The 27,598-nt window shown below is 31.3% G+C and overlaps 1 protein-coding gene across 1 annotated transcript; it reads right to left on the reverse strand.

Moving 5' to 3' along the window:
• Positions 1 to 1,995: 1,995 nt before the first annotated feature.
• Positions 1,996 to 21,977, reverse strand: LOC143064285 (uncharacterized). The gene is made up of 9 exons (XM_076237019.1): positions 21,840 to 21,977; positions 18,590 to 18,737; positions 15,819 to 16,033; positions 15,284 to 15,443; positions 14,642 to 14,853; positions 12,403 to 12,596; positions 6,121 to 6,530; positions 4,307 to 4,611; positions 1,996 to 3,217 (listed from the first exon to the last, which is right to left on the reverse strand). Exons 1-9 carry the CDS (start codon positions 21,886 to 21,888, stop codon positions 2,517 to 2,519), a joined length of 2,394 nt encoding a protein of 797 aa, XP_076093134.1. The 5' UTR covers positions 21,889 to 21,977; the 3' UTR covers positions 1,996 to 2,516.
• Positions 21,978 to 27,598: the final 5,621 nt, after the last annotated feature.

Genomic DNA, 27,598 nt, shown 5'->3' on the forward strand with positions numbered 1-27,598 from the left:
TTCAAAACAGACATGCAAACTCAATCACAACTTTACATAAAAGGGTGTTTCTCGATTTTCTTTTATCGAAAACAGCATTGCCCTTTATATAGGATTTTTTTATGCTGCCGGGGAAGATATGTAGTTAATTGACATAAAAAGATCGATCTGTGAAATGTTTTTCGGTAGAAATTATGCGTCTGCACAAAAAAATCCAAATGTATTTACACCTACCATTATAAACTGTTTTGAGAAAATTTGTCTTATTTAAAAAGTTTACAAATATCTCGTTGCTCCATACCACTATTTAAGTACATAAATAGGAAGGTGTTGTCAACGCTTCAATACTGACCAGTTTATAACAAACCTACAATGAAACAAAGGTTTCAACTCCCTCAGTCAACGTTGATCTGAGATGAATTTGACTGTTAATTAATACCCGGTAATGTTGCTTTTAAAGAAACTCAAGTCTAAAAACTTAATCAAGAAAAGTGCGTTCGACGCAATTAATTTATCAAGTTTTAATTTGTAAGTTTTGTGTGAGTGGTAGGAAAATAAGAACAATGAACTTGAAAGAATATCTGATATTCAAACCAACGTCATTAATCACCTTACGCAAGAAGAGAAATCTTTGATATTGCAACAACTAAGTAATTTTTTTTTTTCATTTTAAAAATGACTTAATCAGATGTACATGAATGAAAAAACGAGTTATATTCTATGATGGCTGTGCACTTAAAAATGTTGAAACCAGAACATGTTATATTTGCATTCGTTGAACGAATAAACAGCCACAATTCTTGTTATTTTTCAAGTGTCATAATTTTTCAACTCATTAAAGACAATATAATCTTGTCGTAGATGATCCCAAATATTCGCTTTACAGATTAATTTGGAGGTTATTTTTTGTACCGTTAACTAGTTAAGGAATTGTACTACAGAAGTAAATATACCTTGCTGTCAATTAAAACATGTTCGGAATCGTATCAGAAATTCAATATTTGTTGTTTTACAGGTTAATAACATCTACTGTCCAAGCTGAAACAAGCTGAACAAATGAGTGTAAAGTTAGTAGTTCAGAATTCACCCCTGTTGATAAATCTTAAATATACAGAAGGACTGAACTTTGCCTAATATCTTGGGATTTGTCAAGTTGCAACATCTTTTTACGAAGTTTGTATGTATTTTGAGTTATTTTCATTCTCGTAAAATCCGACTTCCGAAAGATTTGAATTATTACAAATCATTTTCAAGTTAAAAATTGATTCTTGACTATCATTATACTTGATCTTTTCCCCCTTCATACGACTTTCTTGTTTATCTTTCTTTGCGACAGTATTCACAACTCATCACTTAATCTATTCGCAAGCAGTTTGCCAAATTAGACAATGAATTGCTATTTTCAGCAACAAATTTACAGCATAGCAAACTCATACCAAAGTCTATTATAATTCCAGGTATAAAATTGAGAATGCAAAAGAGACAACAACCCGATCACGGAGCATATGACAACCGAACACTATATCGATCCATTGCCTCTTCATGAAATAAACATAAGTCAAAAACTATTTTTTTCGTAGTATAAAAGGTATAATCAACCAAAAGAACACACAATTTAAAATCATTAACGGTACCAATGTTACTGCAACAGATGTACATTATAACATTTTCATTTCTTCTGTGATACTCGAGGCCAACATAATTGCAATGTCGAGAACTAGTTATACCATTGAAGCGCCTATCAAACAAAAAAGGATCTAAAGTATAGCCATATGTGTATAGGAATGAAATATTTGCACGAAGGATACATATTCCTTGATTTGATATATTTTAAAAATCTTATAACAACAAATTTCAATCAAACAATATCCGTATGTCTTCGCAAGTACCGAAGTACTGTCTTGTGATACCATCGGGTACTAACAAAAGATGTATCGACCCAAAGGTAGCAATAACATTAACAATACCAATTTGACTGCAACATAAAAATTCACTACGATTTCTCAGATTTTCATTTTATTGTAAAAAAAAAACCCATCGCACAACAAGCATTAGTTCAATGATGAAAATTGACAATATATTGATAAAACTGATGTTAGTAATTGAATGTATAATAAAATAATAACTATCCAGTGAGATACATCTGCAAATAAAGTTTGCTTTGAAATAGAAATATCACATTTCCAAACAAAAAGATTGTATGCGTATAATAATAACTAGTAGAAACGGTATATACGAAGATGAAATAAATACATTATTAAAAAGGTTTCTAAATGTCTATAAGTCTATTAAATCTTTACGAGCTTAACGTTTTAAAGTAGATTTTATTTATCTCATTTTATATTGTTAAATTATACGAACATGAATTAAAAATGAAAATGAAATTTAGTCATTACAAAAAAAATGTTTTATATTTTTCACTCTAAAGAGTAACATCATATTCACAGATATAAAAAAAATTATAAATCCAACTTCATGTTTCATAAAATTATATATGTTCTTATATTTGACTTATGTTACCAACAATAAAGCAAACGCTACACTAAAAGTAGCCAGCATACTATTGCAGATATCACAGCATTAGTTGACACATGCAGTCTTGAGGCGTCAGACATAATCGTAAACTTTCCACCCAAGCCACCGAAATAAAGTTTGTTAGGGTCATGAGCATGCTTAAAATTGTTAGGGGTTACTTTAACTTGCGTTGTTACATCGGAATACCTCTTGGTTGGAATATTGGACGGGGAAAATGTTGAAGTTTTTGTTTTTACATTGGTTTGATTAGTCTGATTTACGGTTGTCAAGTTAAAACCATTACTAGATGTTGGTAAGCCAGAAACCATTTGTTTAGTTGTTGCAGTTGTATGCCATTTTACAGTAGAACTGGCAAACTTAAACGGGTTATGAGACGGAGAAAAAGATAACGAAGTTTTCACTTGATCATTGTTTGGAATTTTAGACGTCAAACCATTCCTAGCAGTTGATGAAACCGTCGACGATGTCGGTACTTGCACTGTCGTTTGTGATTTAATCTGTGGCGATGGTGTTGGTGCATTTTTATCCGTCACTGATTCTGTTACAATAGAAGCATATGTCGTCGATGATCCGACATCTATAACTTTTATATATTTACTGGTAGTTCCACTTGGGTTTACTGTCGATACAGGTGTTGGTGCTTTTGTCGAACGCTTATTTATGGCGGAGGTGGCACTAAACGTCGATGGTCGTTGTGTAGTAGCTATCAAAATAATAATTGGAATTATGATGTGCTTATAATAATAGATGGTATGATTGCCGTAGAAGTTGTCAAATTAATGTCACATATCTTCAAATTTGATTAATATTTGAGTTAAGATTATTTAGTGCACATATATGACATCAGATTCTATGGGGTATTATAATCTAATATAAGAAAAAGACTTGTGTTACGAAACGCGCGTCTGGCGTACTAAATTATAATCCTGGTACCTTTGATAACTATTTACACCACTGGGTCGATGCCACTGCTGGTGGACGTTTCGTCCCCGAGGGTATCAACAGCCCAGTAGTCAACATTTCGGTGTTGACATGAATATCAATAATGTGGTCATTTTCATAAATTTCCTGTTTACAAAACTTTGAATTTTACGAAAAACTAAGGATTTTCTTATCCCAGGCATAGATTACCTTAGCCGTATTTGGCACAACTTTTTGGACTTTTGGATCATCAATGCTCTTCAACTTTGTACTTGTTTGGCTTTATAAATATTTTGATATGAGCGTCACTGATGAGTCTTATGTAGACGAAACGCGCGTCTGGCGTACTAAATTATAATCCTGGTACCTTTGATAACTATTGCTTATGTGGTTTTAATGTTTAAAGAAAAAAGTGTTAACTAAAAGTTTCTATAGGTCTGCACAAAGCGTTTTCAATCTCAATGCAATGTATAGCTGTATATTCTAATAATGATGACCGCAATATGTATTTGTTTGAACGAAAACCATCATAGTTTTTTTATCATTGTCTTAATAACTATCTATTAAACAAGTTTCTTTAAGAATGTACAAGTTGACTTGAACCAACCACACAGAAACAAAAGCCTCACCTTATATTATTTATATTTACCATCTTTGATTACTGTGGATGCATTTATTTTCGTGGGTACCAATTTTTCGTGATTTGAGGAAAACTGTGTTTTCCTCGGTTTTAGTTTGTAATCAGGATTTGTTTACTTCGACATTGTTTACTGTTTTCCCATTATGTTATCGTTTTTTCTTTGACTTTGATTGTGCCTTTGGTTTATTGTCTTTTTTTTAAATTCACAGTCATTGTCATTTCTTCACCTACCTAAATCGATTTGCCATCCACCTCCTCGATCTATCAGTGAATTTTCTTCTTGTTGCTTAAAGTTTAGTGGCTGACTCAGCAACTGGTACACATCTCTGGAAGAAGCATCTCTTTTTCTCCTACCAATATTCTTTGTTGTGTTACAGGTTCGATCACAGTCTTGATTTTTCTCTGTCGTAAGACATACCCAAGCGTTACAATGAATGTAAATGTTTGCATATAGATAAAATTTAAACGTTTGATATCGGAATCCAAACGTTGTAGAATTCAAAGGAAAGAAACCCAGAGTTGGATCCACAGCACATCTGCAATATTAAAGTAAATACTAGTATTCAAATATGATTACAAAAAAGCAAGTTTAGAGGAACGATAAAAAAAAAATGACACACGCGCGCATTCAATTGATTGTTTCAAATTTACAAACATCAATTATTTTCCTTAGCGTCACTGATGAGTCTTATGTAGACGAAACATGCGTCTGGCGTATTTAATTATAAGTCTGGTACTTTTGATAATTATTTACATCACTGGGTCGATGCCACTGATGGTGGAAGTCTCGTCCCCGAGGGTATCAACAGCCCAGTAGTCAACATTTCGGTGTTGACATGAATATCAATAATGTGGTCATTTTTATAAATTTCCTGTTTACAAAACTTTGAATTTTACGAAAAACTAAGGATTTTCTTATCCCAGGCATAGATTACCTTAGCCGTATTTGGCACAACATTTTGGACTTTTGGATCATCAATGCTCTTTAACTTTGTACTTGTTTGGCTTTATAAATATTTTGATATGAGCGTCACTGATGAGTCTTATGTAGACGAAACGCGCGTCTAGCATATTAAATTATAAGCCTGGTACCATTGATAACTAATGGTAGATACATTTCCGTATGTATAAAATGGTGGATTAAACTTGGTTCAATAGCTAACTTAACCTCTCTGAATTGTATAAGAGTCGCATAAAATTAAGATGTAGCATAAACATACGCAGCTAGATTTTGAAATGAGTAAGGTTGATAATAAAGAATGATAAATATGAAAATCAGTAAAAGAACAAGCCAGTTCAAATCACGTGAAGAAATGAAAAAAAATACCATTGTAACAGTTATTGGTAGATAACGTCACAATACAATCCTTTTTATGCCCCACCTACGATAGTAGAGGGGCATTATGTTTTCTGGTCTGTGCGTCCTTCCGTCTGTTCGTCCGTTCGTCTGTTCGTCCGTTCGTCCGTTCGTCCGTCCGTCCGTCCGTTCGTCCGTTCGTCCGTTCGTCCGTCCGTCCGTCTGTCCCACTTCAGGTTAAAGCTTTTGGTCAAGGTAGTTTTTGATGAAGCTGAAGTCCAATCAATTTGAAACTTAGTACACATGTTCCTTATGATATGATCTTTCTTATTTTAAAACAAAATTAAACTTTTGACCCCATTTTCATGGTCCACTGAACATAGAAATTAAAAGTGCGAGTTTCAGGTTAAAGTTTTTGGTCAAGGTAGTTTTTGATGAAGCTGAAGTCCAATCAACTTGAAACTAAATACACATGTTCCTTATGATATGATCTTTCTTATTTTAAAACCAAATTAGACTTTTGACCCCATTTTCATGGTCCACTGAACATAGAAATTAAAAGTGTGAGTTTTAGGTTCAAGTTTTTGGTCAAGGTACTTTACGATGAAGTTAAAGTATGTTCCCTTTTGGTTGATCTTTTTACTTTTAAGGCCAAATTATATTAACATTAAAAATGAAAACGCGAGTTGGGCATCCGTGTACTTTGGACACATTCTTGTTCTTAAATTTATTGAAATAAAAAACTTACTTGTCGCTAAATAAGGTAAAATATGTTGGGTCATTCGGCTGGTCGGATGGTGTCGCTTTACAGTCTGGTACTATCAGCTTAAGATCGGGATGGCCCTCTGTATCTTCCAGTTTCAGTGCAACATTCAACCATTCACCAAGTATTAATTCCACTGGTTCATTTAAAGAAGTGATAAACGAATCATTGTACAATGTCATTATTATACTGAAATTTCCAGGTGCTTTCTTCTTTACGCTCTCTGGAAGGGGAGTAAATCCTTTGTTTATTTCAAGATCACGTGGGAAAATGCAACAGACCTCGACTTTGTAGGTGTTTACACGCACAATCTGTCCTTCAGGATAGTCCTGAACCAGTGTGTAGTCGTATTTTATAGTGTTGAGGTATATAATATGAGTTGCATTACTAGTACGCTATAGAAATAAGAATTTCACAGATAAAATAATAGCATCTTTCCGTATGACATACAGTAAATATTGTCTATAATTTGTTTGTTTCGCTGATAGAATAAATGAGTATATCTTAAAAGTATATATGTATAAATATAAAAAAGAAGATGTGGTATGATTGCCAATGAAACAACTCTCCACAAGAAACCAAAATGACACAGAAGTTAACAACGATAGGTCACATGTGCCTGTCGCAAGTCAGAAGCCTGTAGTCCAGTCGTTGCCGTTTGTTTATGTGTTACATATTTGTTTTTCGTTATTTTTTTTAAAACATAAAGTAGGCCGTTAGTGTTCGCGTTTGAATTGTTTGACCTTGTCATTTTGGGGCCTTTTATAGCTGACTATGCGGTATGGGTTTTACTCATTGTTGAAGGCCGTACGGTTACCCATAGTTGTTAATGTCACATCCTCTTTTTGTTTAAGATTAACCCTTATCTTAGATAACCCACAAGAGGCACCAAATTAAAATTGTATACCAAAAGGTCAATTTCGCTACCGTGTGTTATACTCAGTAATTTGTGCTCTGGCTATGATATGAGTTATGATATATATTTCGCAAATTTTCTTTAGATAAAGTTTTGCTAGGATTTAAAATCACTCATGAAACTTTAACTTGATTGCATTCGGTTATTGTTTTTCTGTTCCTTTAAGTCATGCAGCTTCTTTAATATTGAGGTATTAGCACATCTTTAGCTTTCTAATACCGGTATTTGAGTCTTAATGAAAGTTTATAATGAAACGCAATTATTTGAACGCCATAAATTCATAGTGTGTTAATTTGATGATAGATTTATATCTAAATGGTCAGATGAAATCGACATCTAAAGTATAGCTTTTCATTGCTATGCGTGGAAACAACACACACTAATTTTGTTTTAATTTTCTTAAAAGCGGTATAAAGTGGATGTGTGACAGTAATTTAGAGTGAGCAAACACGAATAAATGAAGAAAAAACTAATACAATAACTACGTATCGTCGCTGGGCTTCTAAAATGTCGTATATGACTTTTTTGGCTAAAAATACTTTTTGACACCAATGGTCTGGGCCGGAGGAAATTTTTGGTATTACAAAATAGCATACAGTGAGACCAATCAAAATGTGTGAAATAAGACATATTACAAAATTGCCAATGGAAGTTGTTTGTAAAGTTTGCTTCCAAAATGTTGTATGAAAACTTGAAAATCGTTGTAAAATGGCTTTGGGGAAAAAATAATTGTACATTTCTTTATTTCTGTGAAAATGATTTAAGTTCTTGGATAATCCAGAAATGTCAACGTTTTTTATTTCATTGCTATTTACAAAAATGTTCAAGATCACATACGACATTTTGGAAGCATGCATTTTGCCAAAATTTTCAAAGCCTGTTTGTGAGATATTTTTTTCTTGAAAAATTTGTAATTTATAACATTTTAGAAGCCCAGCGACGGTATACTCAAATGACAACTTGAAATATCAAGGAACCTAAATCACCCATCTCTTAAAAACAAAAAAATAATACCATATTCATATTTACTTACAAAATAACAGATAAACAAAAAAATTTACACAACATTCAATTCTTTTTCTTTCTTTCATTTCATAATAGAAAGTGCACACTTCAAAGTATGTGCAATCTGCCAGTGAAGGTTTAGGGATATAAGTTGAATAATGTAGGAGGAGTTGATAACACACACTAGGTATCAACTATTCCCACTTACCCCTTCCGCTCATCTTCCACACATTTTCTTACTATACGCTGGGTTTTGAATGTAACTAGACAAAAACTAAAATTTGCCATGAAAATCATTCAAGGGCACTTACCCCTTTAAGGATACGATAAATGTTTTCAGTAAATGTCATTATTATAGATTATCAATTCCTGGTACATGTTATTTTGATATCTACAATTTCTGTCATTTTACTATTGTTTTGAAGATGGTAGAAAAAAACTGAAATGTGTCAAAAATCGTCATTTAAGGTAGACAACTACGGAAGCCGTAAGGGGACATCAATTTTTTTTTTTCAATTCGAGATCAGGATAAAACATAACCGTTTTACCGAGATCTCGATAAAAAAATATATCATTATCTGGATAAAACGAAATTGTTATATCGAGATCTCGGATTATTATATCGATATCTCGAATAATTATATCGTTATCTCGATTTATAATATCGTAATCTCGGATTATATCGTTATCTCGATTTATTATATCGAGATCTCGAATAATTATACCGTTATCTCGATTTATTATATCGAGATCTCGAATAATTATATCGAGATCTCGAATAATTATATCGTTATCTCGATTTATTAAATCGTTATCTCGGATTATGAAATCGTTATCTCTGTTAAATATATCGATATCTTGATAAAAATATACCTTTATCTCGATAAAACGAAACCTCTATTTCTGAACTCGTCATTTTGAGGTAACTAACAAATATTCAAATAAATACCAGAAATAAAATTAAAAGATCTTTTTTAAATGTTTAACTTAATTCATTCATTTATTTAGTTTCGGAGAATAAACTAGTGGATTTCTATTTTCATCAGAAATTCCTTAGTTCAATGTATGGACGACCTGAATACCAAAATATATATATAAATCATACTAAAATACGGAGGATAAATATGCCAAAATACGCGTAAAACTTATGAAAAAGCCAATTTTAAATAATGGAATGGACTGCTACGACCCTTTAGCCCCTAATTACATACACACTTTATACCTCATTCGAAAGCTTATTTATAGAGAACAAAAAACATATAGTCAATATGTTCCGAACGCCTATTAGAGGAGTAACACAGACCCTTCGGCCCCTTTATACACTACTTCAAAGCTTATAGAAAGAGGGATAAAATGGTATATTTATAAGCTTTCGAATAAGGTATAATGTATATTTGGATTTAGGGGCTGAAGGGTCGCAACAGTCTATTCGAATATTCAAAATATCAATTCCTTTATTTAAAATTGGCTATTTCTTAATTTTCAAGCGTATTTTGGCATTTATGTCCTCGGTACTCCCTCTAATGGTCATTGCGGCACATAGTGTTTATAACAATTTTGTTCCTCTATTAATAAGCATTCAAATGGTGAATACAATTTTCCTTAATTTGTGGATGACGGGTCGCAGAGGTTCATTACATTATTCAAAATAAGCTATTTCATAATTTTCACCCGTACTTTTAGGTCCTTTGTTACTCCTCTAATATGCGTTGGGGAACATATTGACGATATATCTTTTGTTCCTCTAATAATATGCTTTCGAATGAGGTATAATGTATATCTGTAATTAAGGACTGAAGGGTCGCAGCAGTCCATTCCTTTATTCAAAATATCCATTCCATTATTCAAAATTGGCTATTTTTTAATTTTCGCGCGTAATTTTGCATTTTGGTCCTCCGTTACTCCTCTAATGGGCATTGCGACACAATGGACATGTTATATCTATAAATATGAGATGATTAACAGCAAAGGTAACGTAAAAATAAAAAAAAGATAACGTTGAGTATTTTAATATCTATATATATTCAGGTCGTCCATACTTCGAACCAAGGAATTTCTGTTAAAAATAATTGGGAAAATCCACTTGTTAATTCTCCAAAACTAAATAAATGAATGAATCTAGGTTAAAAGATCAAAAAGTGCTTTGATTTTTTTTTCTGATATTAATTTTAATATTTGTAAGTTAACATCAAAATGACGAGTTCAGAAATACAGTTTCGTTTTATTGATATAACGATATATTTTTATCGAGATCTCGATATATTTAACCGAAATAACGATTTAATAAACTGAGATCTCGAGATAACAATATAATAATCCAATATATCGATATAACAGGTTCGTTTTATCGAGATAACGATATAATAAATCGAGATAACGATATAATAATCCGAGATCTCGATATAATAAATCTTTATAACGATATACTAATCCGAGATCTCGATAAAACAATTTCGTTTTATAGAGAAAATGATGTATTTTTTATCGAGATCTCGGAAAAACGGTAATCTATTTTTTTTTTGTGTCCCCTTTTGGCTTTCGTAAACAACTACTACAAGTAATAATCTGATAATATTTGTGACGATGATATTTAAAGAACACTTTCAAAATAGGCAGAAATTGATATTCTGTACATTCAACCCCTTATTAGATTCTCTATAATATAAGGGCTTATAAGATATTGAATGAATGAATCATTATTGCAAAAAACATAGAAATGCTATGGAAAACTTAACAACATATATTACACAATATAAAACATGAATAGACAGCAGAGAACAATAGTATAATACAATGACATGGCATTTAAAGTTATGAGACTATATTAGTTCGAAAATTCCATGCAGCTTTTTAAGTTACATAATTACATAATTTGATCGTAAGAGACTTACTAGAATCATGTAGTATATTTTATTGTTTGCGATCATGAGGCCAAGAACAATAATACTTTTGTAAAATTGAGTTTGTACAAATCTTTAAGCTGGAAAAACAAGAACAAAATGGTATTCATCTTCAATAACACACATTGTACAAGAATCAATCATTGAAAGTTTGGTTTGATTAGGGTTTATTTTTTTTTATAGATTTAACATGGCAATTTCTTTAGATGCAAGAAAGAATCAATAACAAAAGACAAAACAAAAAAAAAACACAAAAAAACCCCTAAAAAACCCAACAAAAACAACAAAACAAAACAAAACAAAAACAAAACAAAAACAAAAACAAAACAGGCAACATATAGGGACATTTAAAAAAAAGTAAAGTAAAAACATCATAGGAGTAGGTCCGGTAAGAGCCGATTTTGGTCTCAATTTTCAAGTTCATCTGACGAACTATTTTGATCACTTTTTAAACACTTAAATGTATATTTCAATTTATTTAATTAGTTTTTGTGAAAGATTTTAACTGATTTAGTCATTAAAACGCTCCGATTCAAGCTTAAATATGAAAAATTTATCACATTTGCCAAAATCAGTCACTTTTCAGATGGTTTTGGTCAAAAATGAAAGTGGCCGCATCCGTGTTCATCCTCAACCTTTATATATATTATGTATTATCGTCAAATACAACTTGCATTTCAATATTATGAATGAACACGAATGCGGCCACTTTCATTTTAGACAGAAACCGTCTAAAATTTAACTAAAATGCTCATTTTGTGAAGATTTCAGTAATTTAGCATGACTTTATGATGCTAGTACCCTATATATGTGCATTGAATTGTAAAGAACAACCCATATTTATGTAACAGAATCATTTTACTTTCCAATAAATAGCTTCATCATTACATTATAACAATTTTGTAAAACTGCTATATTTTGGGGCCAAAAAGGGGTCTTACTGAACCTACTCATAACTTTAAAAAAGTAGCTTCATTAAAAAGAAATGTTTCATAGGATTTATGGTATAAAACCTCAAATTTGCATAACATTTTTCTTAGTATTATTATCTGTTACAAATCAAACAAATTTTGATAGACACTTGTTCATAGTTATATTTGTTACAAATAAAAGAAACACAAAAACTAATCAACAAGTATACAACTATAAAAAAAAACATAACTGAGCAGAACAAATAAAAAAAAAACAAGCAATTGCCCATTGCAAATGAAATGACGGTGCACATGACCGTTAGTAAAAATATCTAAGAATCAGGTCACTAATTTAAGATACACTAGAGCAGTAAGACAAAAAGAAGAAAGAACGAACAAAGACAACTATCAATATAACTTCTTGTTAATAGATAAGGTATTCAAAAGGATGCACAAAATCAGAGATCACAGATTTATTCATCATTTGAACCCTTTTTTTCATATACCTTCAAGCTAACTTGATAAATATACTTACATTTACGATTGTTCCACACCCGTTAAATGGTATGGTAACTGTTATGATATTAGTAGAAGTTTGATTTGTCATGTTGCATGGTCCCGTATAATGATGATCAATTTTCAAATGCCTCGCTTCCAAATTTGGATCTTGTATCCGACTAAATTGAATAATGAAATGTCCACCTGCACAATTCAAATCGGGAATCGGTGCTGATAAGACAATGAAAAATAAATGTGAGTGTTATTTACACATAAAGACCATAGGACTACTAGTAAATGCTTAACAGTAGTTGAAAATGTTTTGGGTGCAGTACTCATACATGACTAGTTAGTCTCAAATTACTAGTATATGCTTAACAGTAGATGAAGTTACCAGATGTTTGGTTGCAGTACTCATACACTACTTATTAGCTTTAAAAACTTACACTATGTTCTAATCGGAGGTTCTTAATTTTTTTGTAAAGACTAAAAATCATATAGGGCAATCAAACTATCAAATTTGCATACTCGCAATATAATTTAAAAAATATAATACATCGGATAAAATGTCGGGATCGTTTGTTCAAGATATGAGTTTCATGAATAGCCTACCAAGTTTTAGAAGCCAAAGTCATAAAGTTTGTAAGAATCAAAACGAAATGGACCTTAAAATATCAGATAAAATGCTATCCGGCCAAAATTTCGTCATGCAAGGAATATAAATGAGCGAGATATATTTCAAATAAGATTTATCGAAATAAGATTTTTTATTCAAAAGCGTAATGAGAACGTCGAAATATTTTTTTTACAAATATGATCTTATTCACCTAGAAGTTAACACTGTACTGTCTTTGTCGAAATATATTTTTACGGATAAGATCTTATTCACCTAGAAGTTAACACTATACTGTCTTCGTCGAAATATATTTTTTTACGGATAAGATCTTATTCACCAAGGAGTTAACACTATACTGTCTTATAGAAATTTGATTTTAAACTGGTACGGCTTTTTAACTGCATGGAATCTGTAACTTTTGCCTTCATAAAGAAAAACAGCAAAAACTGAAAACGCACATTATCTCGTTTTTTATTCTAGTTTATTATACATTTTTTGTTAGACCATTATAATGTGACAATAGAAATAGTTTTTGATATTGGAGAAATAACACAAATACCCAAGTCCTATCAAATATTTGATTTGTCGCTCTTTTATCTGTCATTAAGTAAATTTGCAATTTTTTTTCAAATTTTGAAGTACTTTTTTATAACAGTTTCGCAAACAACTCGACAAAACTTACTCAATATCTGGGTGTGCCATTTGATTTCAAATATGAAAAATATATGAATGTCCGAAATTTTGGATAATTAAGGACTGTGTATGTAGTATTTATTTACATGTATTATAATTTTCCTTTACATATATTTTAAATCTCATGCATATAATGGTATAGACTAAGATACATGCACAAATACATTAACATTCGTTTTACATGTATTACAAGATAGAGACATGAAGTTGTTGTCCAAGCAATTCTAGTCATTTATTATCTATTCTTATAAATTTGCACAACTCTTTTTATTCACACGGTTTGTTGCTCTTCATGAGATGGCTATGAATATATTTCCATTTGATTTGGAAGAATAATAGCCAGAAATAAAATAAAAAATGGAAACGGGTAATGTGTCAAAGAGACAACAACCAGACTAAAGAGCAGAACACAGACAAAGAACATCAATGTGTTTTTCAACACAGCAAGAGAGGCTTTACTTCTAAAAATGATTTAGTTTACCTTTACAACGTGTCTTAAAGTTTTTTTTTATATCCATAAATACTGGTATGATTTAATTGTAAACACGGGTTTGTATAGTTTCTTTTGTTACATTTTCTGACATCGGACGCGGACTTCTCTTAAACTGAGTTTTACTGTGCGTATTGTTGTGTGTTTGTTTTTTCTACATTAGCTAGAGGTATAGGGGGAAGATTGAGATCTTAGAAAACATGTTTAACCCCGCCGCATTTTTGCACCTGTCCCAAGTCTTCTTATGTACATTATATCCATACAACTATGATGATTTAGTTCTTTATGCTACTCTACTACTAAATTGTCATATGTCTCATTGATTTAAAAATGTTGAAACGAATGTTTCAAGTCAAAGGCCCTTACTACTTTATGCTGACCTGATACAAAAACTGAATGGGGGGATGGTTCCTTTATTCAAACGTCACACATGTACTTTAGTATGTACTATCGAGTCAAAGAGACAATAACTCTTACCGGTTAGTCGTGTGTTTATAAGTGGTACACAAGTAACGCTGGCGAACTCCTGTTGTATGGCGTCACAGTTGTGATTTCCACCAGATTGTGTGCATTGGGTTATGTTAGTTTCATTACCGAAACATTCTACATCATCGAGATGATAAGTTGTGCTAACTAGAACTTTGGCATGATCAATATCTATAGGTGCACCTGCTTGAGCATTGTTTGGACTGCAAAGAAGGACAAATATAATAGTTATTTTCTCACTCATTTTTCTTAAAATGTCCTGTACCAAGTCAGGAATATGATAGTTGTTATCAATTAATTCGTTTCTGTGTATGCTGGCGTTTGTTTTTGTTGCACTTTAATGCTCCTGGTGTTCCTTTTTTTTCTCTTATAGTTGATGTATTTTCCTCGTTTTAAGTTTGTTTTGATTTATTACTTTTTAACACCAGTATACCACTGTTGCCTTTATTTACATAAATTACTTTTGTTTGTTCTTTTTTAAGGTCGATCATCTGATTTGTTTGTCTCTTTTGTAACAGATTATTGGTTTTCATACATTAGTGCAAAGGCTCCATGGTAAATCTAATAATTAAGTCAATGCATAAAACATAGGTACGTGGTGTTCATAGTGTCATGTTTTTCTTATGAACTTACTCGTAGCATAACATTCGACATACAACCCGAGCATCTTGTTTCCCCCAGAGGTCGTCACATATCGATCCCCATACACCGTTTCTCCGTACCTCTACATATCCGACACCGATTAAATTTGCTGGTCCGACTAGACGTATATCAAGGTTACTAGGTGTACCACCTAAAATGATAAAACAATTATACCATTATTTTCACAAGTAATCAATACTATGATAGTATCTGCCTGCTTAGATAATTATTTTTTCTTTAAAGGCGTTATATCAAACCTTAAATGAGGGGGAGTATAAGAAAATAAAGAATACAAATTGAACATACCAAACTGGTTATGGAAAATGAAGTAAAGCAGTCTTTACAAATCTAATATTGTAATTTAAGACAATCGCCTTCAATCGAAGCGATTGTTTCGTTTGAAATTTCCCTTACTAATGTACATGTAAATACAGATGAAATTGTTTGCTGAGATTGATGTGTATTTCAAGATTGTATAATTAAACAAACAAGAAAAATGATGCGCTCGAATACAATGTTAACATACAGTTGGAGGGTTGTACAGTTATGGGTACGCTAGTCGTAGCGATCGAAGTTCCATTACATATCACACCAACGTCATCGCTGTGTACACAATTTGTCTGATTATCATATGAACACTGTAAAATATCTTGTTCAGCTCCAGTACAATTAACATTATCTAGCAATATAGATCCAGTCCCTGCTCCAAAACGCCCATCAGTTACAGCTACACCACCATTACTAACAAGAAAAATCAGCATTTCAAAAAGATTAAATCACAAAAAATACTGAACTCAGAGGAAAATCAAATCGGAAAGTCCCTAATCACATGGCAAAATCAAATGACAAAACACACCACAAACGAATGGACAACAACTGTAATATTCCTGACTTGGTACAGGCATTTTCAAATGTAGAAAATGGACGATTAAACCTGGTTTTATAGCGCTAAAACTCTCACTTTGTACGATAGTCTCATCATATTCCGTTATATTTATAATGATGCGTGAACTAAACAGACATTATAAATAAATTAGTCAAAATATGGGTACAGCAATCATCATCGAGTTACAATTTTAAAAGAAAAAATTTCGCGTGTCTGACGTCAGAAAATTTATACGTCACACAAATTTTTCTCGTTCAATGTTTATACAAACTGTAAAATTTCACATGGGCAATGTTAGCATTTTATTTTATAGCATACAGGGTTAAAAATCAAAAGTATGTAAGAATTAATTTCAGAAATAGATCGAGATTAAAAATAGTCCAAAAGTTCTATAGAATTTATAAGAATCCACAAATGGTGCGTTCCACTAAGTCTGACATTAAATAATTTTGACGATTGTGGTTCTACGTATTTTCTAATTTATAATAGAAATATAACATAATGACATATAATAGAACAATAACATACTGACATGATCTTTTAAGGTACCTCAGTAAAGTACAGAGTCACGTTATAAGAACCAACGAAACACAAAAAGTCGCATATACAAAACATACCAGCAAAAATGAAAGATAATACAAACACATTGACGGGATGTATAAGTACCGAGCCACGTTAAATGGATATCGCAGAAAACAATTCGTAATAACAGTAAAAGTTATATTAATATGCACAGAATAGAAACATTTTTTTTTTAATTTTTTTTGTTTAGATTATTGCATAAACAGAAATTATGACAATTGTAGCAATAGCTTGAAAATATATGCCTTACTTTGTTTAAACAAATCGGTAACATTCCTAAAATACAGGAAATGCAAGCTAACACAAGGTTAAGTCGGTTAACGTTTTATACTAGTGCCAATGTCTACGATGTGTTCTGAATAGATAGTATTGATTCTAAGTGTGCAGATAGAATTCCTTACTCCATAAATTAGTTCATGCACGTAGACGTTTAATGACATAATTTAAAAGAGTAATTATGATTATCGAATTTCTACATAGTTTTAAAGGATATTATAAACTGATTAACTCTAATTGTACTTATTTTCATGGTATGTTTTCTGCCATTGATTTAAATGTTAATAATTATTGTGTTCACATCTGGAAATCCCTGTCTGTATCAACTTAGTCTAAATTTTTTCTTTACTTTTATCAAATATGACATTGAAATTATTATCATCACAAATTCTTCTCTGAGAATTTTTAACTTATCATATGCGTTCTGAAAACCTTATTTGAAATTGTTTTTACAATCTGGAAATCTTTTCCGGACAACCCTTCTGCACTTATCGCCGTCTATTTTTAGTAATTGCTTGACCTTTTACAAGGTGATATGCAAAAGCAAATTGTGTTTTTACTTTTGCTCAATAAAATTCTGTGCATTACCGTCAGTATGATAAGCTTTATATGCGTAGGATTTTTCATCTCGTTAATAATGTGTGTTTCTATTCCAAAGTAAAGTTCTTAACTTATATTCCGGAATATCTCGTCTTGCACAATTTTCGGTCTATCATACGTACATTTAGCTTTGACCTTGATCTTAGACTAAAAGATTTAAAAATGAAAGGCACCTAATCTTTCTGCATAATCTTTAAAGTCAAATTGAACAAAAAAGTTGAAAATGTTTTTATACTTGAATGATTTAGTTTAACTATAAAACCATGTACATATATATTTTACATTCAATGAAATCCTTTTTTTTTTATCCAAATCTTTAAAAGTGAAATGCTTTCGAATTATTTCTTTTCATACTCAAAGTACTGACAGCCCTCATGTATGGAAATAAATCCCTTACCATCTCTTGAATAGATTCACTACCTGCAGAGTGCAAGTGCGAAAGCCCCATACTAAAAAAGTAAGTAAACAAGCATGCAAAGAATACATTATCGATCGATTATGACAGAAAAACTTTAATTAAACAAATTTCAAAACAAAATTGATTAACAGTATGAAAAATAACACAAATAAACATATCTCGTTTATCTCTCTGATTTTATAATTGCTTGACATGGAAACCACCAGAAAACTGATTTCGTATGACTTGTATAGTAGAAACGTGTTGGTTTCTTAATATGTCAACATCAAAGCACTGTGGGAGATACTTTACTCTAACAACTGATTACTCGCACTAGTGGATTCGATTTAACGTATTTATTACAAATACCTATTTCAGCCAAACAGAAACTGCAAAGAAAAAGAACTGCCACAAAAGGGAACACAAAAATCGCGAACTATTTAATTGTAAAAAAATAATTCTGGAAATGAATATTTTCTGAATAATATAAAGGTGCATTTGTAGAATTCAAAGACTATATTTATAATTGGGAAATTTTAAACACTAAGTCACTTACTTAAAACCTAGTTGTCTGCAAACAACTGAAGCCGAAAGATCAGTGAAGTTATTTTTACATACAGTCCCGTTGATGTTGTTCCATGTGACTTCAACTCGACCTTGAGACGATGTCGCTCCGTTACCGGCTAAAGTGAATGTAGTTTGTCCTGAAAGATATACAGTCGATAATTGTTAGATTTGTCATAGAGACTAATCTATTGAAAGCAATCTTTGAATCTGAAATGGGCAAACTCGTTCAGAGTATGTACAAACTTAATGTTTTTGAGACAGATTTATTTGATTTAATTTATAATAAAAGATTTATTTAAATGTCTTTTGATTGTTACAAAAAGCCATAAGGACATCACATCTAAATTATTAGTTTGTTCTCCATTCACATTTGCTTAGTTTCGACTGGTTAAAATCATGGTATTATATTACTTATTCACCTAAATCTACTACGAGCTTCATAAAAATTTTTAAAATCAAGGTTGGCAAAATTATGTCCTTCATAGTTTCATTAAAATAAATTCATGTTAATTTATATCTTAAGACATTTTAGACTCGGTACAATTTTCATAGTTTTAAATTTAAAAACGACACTCATCACTATATACGTCATTATTGGTGTCAATTAACACTATATTTTAGATTTGAATGCTTCTTTTTGCAACTTTATTGTAGTGTTAAAGCGTTGACCGAAGTACATTTTGTATGAAACGCGTCAGCGTTTCATTTTAAAAATGTGCGCACGGTCAACGCTTTTACAACCCTATGAAGTTACAAAAAGAAGCATTCAATACTTATAATTACATTATTTTAGCTAGGAACATGAAAACACGAATTTCAATTTTTTATTTAATTCACCTGTGCACTTTACTGTGGGACCTCGTGTTATCATGAATGATAAGTTTTATTGGGTTATGCAATTGCTTAAGGAGGGGGGGGGGGGCAAGGGGAATAAAACGTGATATGCAGTTAGCCAATCAGAATAACGTATTACAATGAAACATACATCTAATGTAATTATTGTGAAATATTATCATTTTCAAGCACAATTAAGTCAATCCCTACTGTATAAGTGCATGTTATGTGAATACTTCAATAAGCTCAAATACAATTACCCTTTTAAACTTGATGAAATTGAGAGATAAAGTAATTCTACTCTTATGGCGATTTTGAAACAATATACAAGATACTATAGTAACGACACATAAAGGTGTAGAGCAGCTAATCGTCCTAAAGCCCCCTTCTCTCCCCCGAACATTCGCAAAAAATGTTAGCTCTCAAACAAACATCTCACAAACTGTCTGTTACATTCGAGCCCTAAGAAATGCAATAGAATCCCCACTTAAGTCCTTTACACAACAAAACTGAGTTAGAAGACATTTGTCTATTTCAGTACTGGCTATATATTTTTCTGCAAAAAATGTTATCAAGTTTGAAGTTAGTACCTCACTTGTACATGCGATAACATGTCATTCATTTAAGAATTTAATGATTCTTCGTAACTTAATATGGATGTAAAAGAGTTGATCGAAGAACATTTCGTATTCCGCGCTTCTTCATTCTAAAAATGTGCGCACGGTCAACGCTTTTACAACCCTATGACATTACTATAAGAAGTCTACATTTGTTTTTGATATGATCATGAAAACACGATTACTATTTCATGTGTTTCCCTCAATTTTAGTTTGTAACCCGGATTTGTTTTTTCTCAAATCAATTTATGAACTTCGAACAGCGATATACTACTGTTACCTTTATTTACTATCGATTTGTTTTATTTACCTGAGCACTTATTGTAAAAGATCGTGTCATCATGAAGGTTGAAATTCATTTTAGATTGAAGGTTGATTTCAGAATGAAGCGATATTGCTGTTAGTCGATCAGAATAACGTATTAAAGTGAAACATGTATATTATGTTATTATTTACTGCTTACTGACAGTCAAACTGTGTTATTTCAGTAATACTATTATCGACTCTTTTATAACATGTTCCCTCACCAATTGACTGCACAAGTAGCAGTTCCGAACAAGCATTTTGATTTTAAATTAAATAGAACGTTGATTTATGATTTTCATTTGTGACCTACAATTCTTCATTTTTTTTTAACTTTAGATAAAATGTTCGACAAGCTATTTTGTTAGTACATGTTTTATCTTAAATGTATTAAGACATGATCACATGTTCAATGTCTTTTTTCAGTACGTTGTGAAGGCAAATCTCAACCTGTTCAAACGACAAATATTAATTATGCAATTCAAATGCAAATCGTGAAAAGCAACTATTTATTTGTGATTCGGTTAATTATATTTTAAATCTGTTACGAAGTTGAATGAAGAAACAAATTGTACTGGAATAATGAATGAATATAAACTAATGTTTAAGTAGAGAAGCAATGCCTAAAACAATTTATGAAATGCATAGATGATAGACTAAAACAAACATTTCAAACTTCCAACAGAGTTTGATGGAAAGCGTGGTGCTAGATATCGGGGCTACTCGAATGTTCCATAGTTAGTTCCTCACATGATAACCAAACAAAATTTTAACCGAAGAATGTCATAAAGTAAAACAAACGATGACTTTATTCCATTTGCATCAGACATGGATAAATCAAAGTTTGTTGAGTCGTGAACAATATTGTAAAGCAGTAGAAGAGGAGAATCGAAAGATATCAAAGCGACATTCAAACTCAGTCAAACACGGCACGGTTATTTTTAAAATGGGTATGTTATACATAGCGCTGTTGATGATTTTTGTGGTAGAAATCATCTTTCAACTACTTTAAAAAGGTTAAGTTTTTCATAAGTCAAGCTGAAACTGTTGCATAAGTCCAGTGCTATATGGAATTGCGGAAATTGCGTCCAGGTCTTGATCATATATATAATCTGCGTACATTCTTTTGTTGTAACATATGTTTAGACAATGCATCCTTATTCATGTGTTGTGTTGTTGTTAGCAACAAAAGTTTCAGCAAAATAAAATCTAGAAAATAGTCAATATGACAGAAATCGTCATAATGACCTTGAAAGATGATTTTTTTCTTTTTTTTTTGCGTTTGAAGCAGATAATAACAAAGAGAAAGATAAAGATAAACAGTGAATATGAAAAAAATGTCACTGAAACAGATTTATTAATAGGCAAACATAATTGGTTGCAATAAAGCTGATCATTAATTTGAAAAAGGTATCCCGTACCAAGTGAGCTATGCTAGCACTAAAGGGCCTCTAGTTTTCACAAATTATTACAAATGTAACTTACCTTCAACAAGGAAAACTGATCCACATATAAACAAAAGTTGGAAAAGCATTTCAATATGTCGTGTTCAAGTTTTTGTCTTATTCAGGGAAAAAAGTGGATATATCATTTAGTATCATGTCTATATGACTACTTTATTGTTCAACAAATATAACATGGTATGTTACCTAGTAATTGCGCTGTTCCGAAATTTATACCGTTACCATCACAAAAGGGCGGAGAAAAAAACAAAAAAAAGCACCAAATAAAAATCATGTGACTTTGCAAGAAGAGACAATACAATTAATACAAACGGCCCCTCAGTATGTTTATTGCAATCTAGCTGTTGATTTGTTTTGGAATTATTTGGTTGGAAGAATTTTACATATAAAAAGGCCTCAAATTGCAAGGGATAAATGAACCTGTTACACTAAGAATGTGCAATCGGTAGGTATCCGTTTCAAAATTTCGGTATTTAATTCAGAGAAACTGATAAACCAGAACAGTCTTGTCTTTTTGTTCAAGATCTTTATTATTCTATGGATTTTTAAAAACTCTGTGCAAGGTATAATATACTTTTATCAAGATAAAGGTACTATTGGGATGATAAAGCCGTTAAAACAACAGTTAATTTGTTAGTTAATGCAATACTTGCATGATCGCGTTTATATCTCGGGCAATATTTTTCAAGGTCAGAATCCACAGCTTAGGTAAAACAATCACAGGAAAATGAATTCATAATTCAGGGAAAATCAATCTAAATCTTCATCCGTAATCTAAATTTTTGTTTATGGAATCTACGAAAATTGTCAGAATTGAAAATGAATGTATATCAAAACAGAGAATTATTCACATCAATAAATGCTCAAAGCTGCATAAAATGGATAAAATCTCATTGTATGAAAATCTCCAAAATGCTTCAAAGTCATTCCTTGATATAAACATGACTACCATATGTTTCAAGTAGTTGACAACAAAGTCTTAATGTATATACTCCTTAAAAACTCCACATTTTCTCGGTGTGTATTATTTAGTTCTAAAAAGGCTCTCAACTTATTTTAATTTCTATCTATTTCTTCAAATTATATTTTTTTTCATTCCTTCGAATTCGGAAAGCGATATCAGTTTATTGTAAAATATGTGTATATTTATCGAATAAACATCAATATAACATTAGGGTAAACATTTTGTGTTTAAGCATATGTTTAAAAAAAAATCATTAAAAAATAAATAAAAAAAGAAGGAAATAGTAAAATGAGAACATATAAAGTCCTTTTGGTTTATTGTTCTTCTCTTGCATTTATTTGGAAAATACCAATGTTAAATACATTATTTACGTTTAAATATGATATGAATTTAAAAAAAATGGTCATTATATAGTCTTTACCAACAGACAGATGTTATGCTCTCTACGGAGATAAATATTCATTCTGAGTAGACATTGACATATTCGGAAAAGGATGATAATTGATACATGAAAAGCCTCAACAAAATGATGCAATCATGTTCTGTCTGAACTGAGTGACAGACATCACATGTTGACTTTAACGACAATTTGTTTCTTAATATGAACATGATGAAGGCTTTCACTAAAATCCCTTTCTGTAACTCCCCTGTTTAAGAAGTTCAATTAGTCAAAAATGCACGAGAAACAATACGGAAAGAAGATATTTAAACGGGTTTGTCACTGCTGAATAATGGGAATTTTACAATTGATAAGTCTGAATCATTATATTTTTCATGTATTCTACTTTGTATTCGTTCATGAGGAGAAGATCAGGATGAAGCAAACTGTCTCGTTTCGATAGTATCCATTAGCTCAAGTTCAATTTGATAAAATAAATCTAGTTCATCTTGTTTGTACTCTATGCGATACGTATTTACGAACTTATTTCCTGCCAAACGTTTGGAAAAAGAGTAACTATCTTTTCTTATCCCACTGATAGATTACCTTGGCCGTATTTGGCACAGCGTTTTAGAATTTTGGGTCCAAAATGCTCTTCACCTTCGTTCTTGTTTGGCTTCATAACTATTTTGATCTGAGCGTCACTGATGAGTCTTATGTAGACAACACGCGCATATTAAATTATAATCCTGGTAACTATAAACATAACAGTCCAAAAAGGTAAGCTTTGTTTGGATTTTTTTATGTCCCATTTATGGGCATTATGTTTTCTGGTCTGTGCGTCCGGCCGTTCGTTCGTCCGTTCATCCGTCTGTTCCGCTTCACGTTAAAGTTTTTGGCTGATGAGTCTTATGTACACGAAACGCGCGTCTGGCGTACTAAATTATTATCCTGGTACCTTTGATAACTATTTTGGTCGAGGTAGTTTTTGATAAAGTTGAAGTCCAATCAACTTGAAACTTAGTACACGTGTTCCCTATGATATGATCTTTCTAATTATAATGCCAAATTAGAGATTTCCCCCATCTTCAAGGTCCACTGAACATAGAAAATGATAGTGCTGGGGACCATTCTTGTTTTTTCTCTTATTCAAAGTGGATTATTATCATCTAGGAGTTGATATTAACAATCAGAATAAATAAAAGGATTTAATTGAATAAACTATCCAGGAAACACTTTTACAGAAAAGTTTTCAATATACTGTTTTTTTGTTTACGTTTATTAACTAAGTATTCAAAACATGTTAACATTCAATACTTAGTATTTATGACTTTTTTTACTAACATTTCAACAATGACAAATTTTATGAAAACCAGTGCAATCAGCCAGATAAACAGGACTTTTAAATTTATCTATTTTATTTAGCTAAGATTTCCAGGTGAACGGTTATACAGTTTTATTAAAGTAGAAAAAAATGAAATTTGATTAAAGCCAATTGTTTGCTAATCGGAGGTGTTTATATCTTACGCATAGATACTTAAGGTTTAAATGAACTTTTATACAAATATTCAAAATGGTTCAAGAACAAAACATAACCTTTGTCTGAGACTACTATATTACATGTTAATAATGTTATATGTGTTATAGTAGATTCATCCTTCGTTAAACAAAACAGAAGTCAGTTGCATTTTTGAAGTTCATACGTCGGCTATTCTTTTACATATCGAATTATATCAAAATTGCATAAAGCCGAAACTTTGAAAGCTAATGATGAATAAGAACCGTAACAGTTGTGAGCTATATGATAAAAAGTCATAATCTAGAACGTTAAATTAACCCTCCACCTCGACCTTGCTTTTCCGATCTAAGATCAAAGCCCTAATCTCTTTAATATTTATGATCAAGAAGTAATTCTAACAAAAATTTAGAATACTTAAGGAAAGAAAACTGCATTAAAGGTCACTATAGCATTCTGACTTATATATTTAGTTTAGCATCAACTTACAATTTGACAAACGCATTATGTCCATAATATTTCATGAGTTGTAATAACAAGCAGTGCTCTTGATCATTGATCTAGAACTTTATTTTATGCATACTACCCAATAACCAATTGAACCGACAAATTGAATAACTCTTATTACACCAGAAAACAGTTGCGCTTAGATCCAATTGACAATATCATCATTAGAAAGGAACGAACATTTTGGAGAAAAAATTGAAGTGATTTCTTTTACAGTGCAGATGAAAAGCAATCACAAGAAAAAAAAAAACCAAGTTAACTGAGATATTGATTGCTCCCATACAAAAAAAGAGTTTAGTCGATCAGAGTGAGTTTTAAAATTGCAATAACTATTAGAAATGATATGCAAAATAAAAAAAATAATCATTTTGCGCATCCACAATAAAGCACATGAAAAAAATGTGAAATAAAAAAGTAAAAAACGATTGTTCTAAAAAAACAGCGGCGGAAGAAAAAAAAACCCAACCAATGTTCAGAGAATAATACTAGATTTAATTTTCATTCATTAAAAGAAACAACATCCGTACCGTTACTTTCGGCATTAAGTCATAATACATTTTTTTTTCTTTTCTAAAAAACGTGGTTTTCTGTTAATTTATTCCTTCAGAAAATGAAAGTTTTGTTGCTTCTGGTTTAGAAAATATAACTTTCGGATTCAAATAAAAGCTTTAATCACTCTGATTCCAAATATAAAAAGATGTATTGTTTCTATGTCTTTTATATAAATTAGAATAATTTGATAATCCTGGTTATTAGGAGGTCACTTCCAGTCTCAATTGATAGGTTTTCGTATGCTGATTCAAAACGATGCATGGTTTCAAGGTTACTTTTTGAAATAAGTTCAAAAATGCTTACAGTGGTTGCTATTAATTTTCTACATTTGAAAATGCCTGTACCAGGTCAGGAATATGACAGTTCTTGTCCATTCGTTTTTTATGTGTTTTGTCATTTGATTTTGCCATGTGATTATAGACTTTCCGATTGGATTTTCCTCTGAGTTCAGTATTTTTGTGATTTTACTTTTTAATACAAAGAACAACAAATAAGTTCTATATTTGTATTATAGGTAAAACAACATTGTTGATGTATTGTTTATTAAAAGTGTGACAGTGAGTAATGCTCACACATAAAAACTTGGTCCAATTAAAGAAAAATTCTGATATAAGGGTTCGTGTTTAGTCCAGTCGCATAATAGGATTTCAGGATTTTCAAAATGTCAAAATACTTGGCAGACACCCAAATATTACCTTTTTAGAACGAATAAGCTATAACATTGCTTACATTCAATATTCCTAAGTATGTCAAGCTGTTCACCTAGAAATTTGATCTGAAACCATTACTTAAATTTAAAAGTCCTTATTATGTGGTTGATTGCGCTGGTTTTTAGAAATCCGTGCCTTCGTCAAAATACTATATTTTAAAAATCTTTAGTACCAAGACTTAGATATTTTTCAAATTTTTACCAATTGATCAGTGTATAGAAGTAAGCAAGATAAGTGCATAGAAAACTTTACTTTGAAAAAAAAAATCGGGAAATAATCTTTAAATAAATCACATCAAACAGCTTACTTTGTATTTTTTGGGTTCTTAATAATGTAATTATGTATTGACATGAAAGGAAAAACTATCTGAAAATGATTTCATACAATATAAACATGTATATTACATCTATTTATCTGAAACAAAATATACGAAAGGGCGAAGACAAGAGGTATTTCATAATGGCCGTGCACTCTTTTAACAATGGAAAAATATAATGTTTGCGTCTATTGAACGAATAAACAGTCGTCAGCATTAACTCGATGACCGTTTTTTTTCAGATATAGTTACGGCTGATGTGGTAAACCGACGACTAGTTGATATTGTTTTTTGTCTTAATTTGTCATTTGAATCCCAATATCATCCTAAATGTATGAATTTGAAAGTTTAAAAGTAAAGACACCATTCATATTTTTATTTTCAAGTTCTTGTCACGCATTTAGCCTGCTGTTATTCTATTACTGTTCAAACAATGTTGCAGACAATTCAGTATTACAGTTAAATGACAGCTACTGAACAGTCACAAAGTAGGCTAACAAAATCTTAATAAACTGCAAGCGAAGTATCAGGTATATAGTACCGAATTTACAGGAGTACAACGGACTGAACAAGTGGTTTCCACTAAATTTGAATTAATGACAATACATTTTAAAGTTAGAAAATTATTCTTTCTTAAGATTGATTTTATTCGCTATCACCACAAAACAACATTGTTGATTTTTTCCGAAAAAAAGGTTTTTTGAAACAACTAAACAACGATTCGGTTTTAAAGACATTTGGCTAAGAACTTAATTATTTAGGGACAAGCATAAGAGATAAATCCTTGATAAATCGTTTTAGCACAAGTATTTATCTCTACTGCTTGTCTAGTGATAA

This window comes from Mytilus galloprovincialis, chromosome 2, assembly GCF_965363235.1.
Source record: "Mytilus galloprovincialis chromosome 2, xbMytGall1.hap1.1, whole genome shotgun sequence".
NCBI classification, from domain to species: domain Eukaryota; kingdom Metazoa; phylum Mollusca; class Bivalvia; order Mytilida; family Mytilidae; genus Mytilus; species Mytilus galloprovincialis.

What these genes read in the sequence shown, in the direction of transcription:
- LOC143064285 (XM_076237019.1), bottom strand. Translation starts at nt 21,888, where the DNA reads ATGCTTTTCCAACTTTTGTTTATATGTGGATCAGTTTTCCTTGTTGAA. An exon ending in ATCAGTTTTCCTTGTTGAAG is followed by an intron (nt 18,738 to 21,839) that starts GTAAGTTACATT and finishes TATATCTTTCAG; the next exon opens with GACAAACTACATTCACTTTA. An exon ending in TGGATGGCAAATCGATTTAG is followed by an intron (nt 3,218 to 4,306) that starts GTAGGTGAAGAA and finishes TTATTTTGATAG; the next exon opens with CTACTACACAACGACCATCG.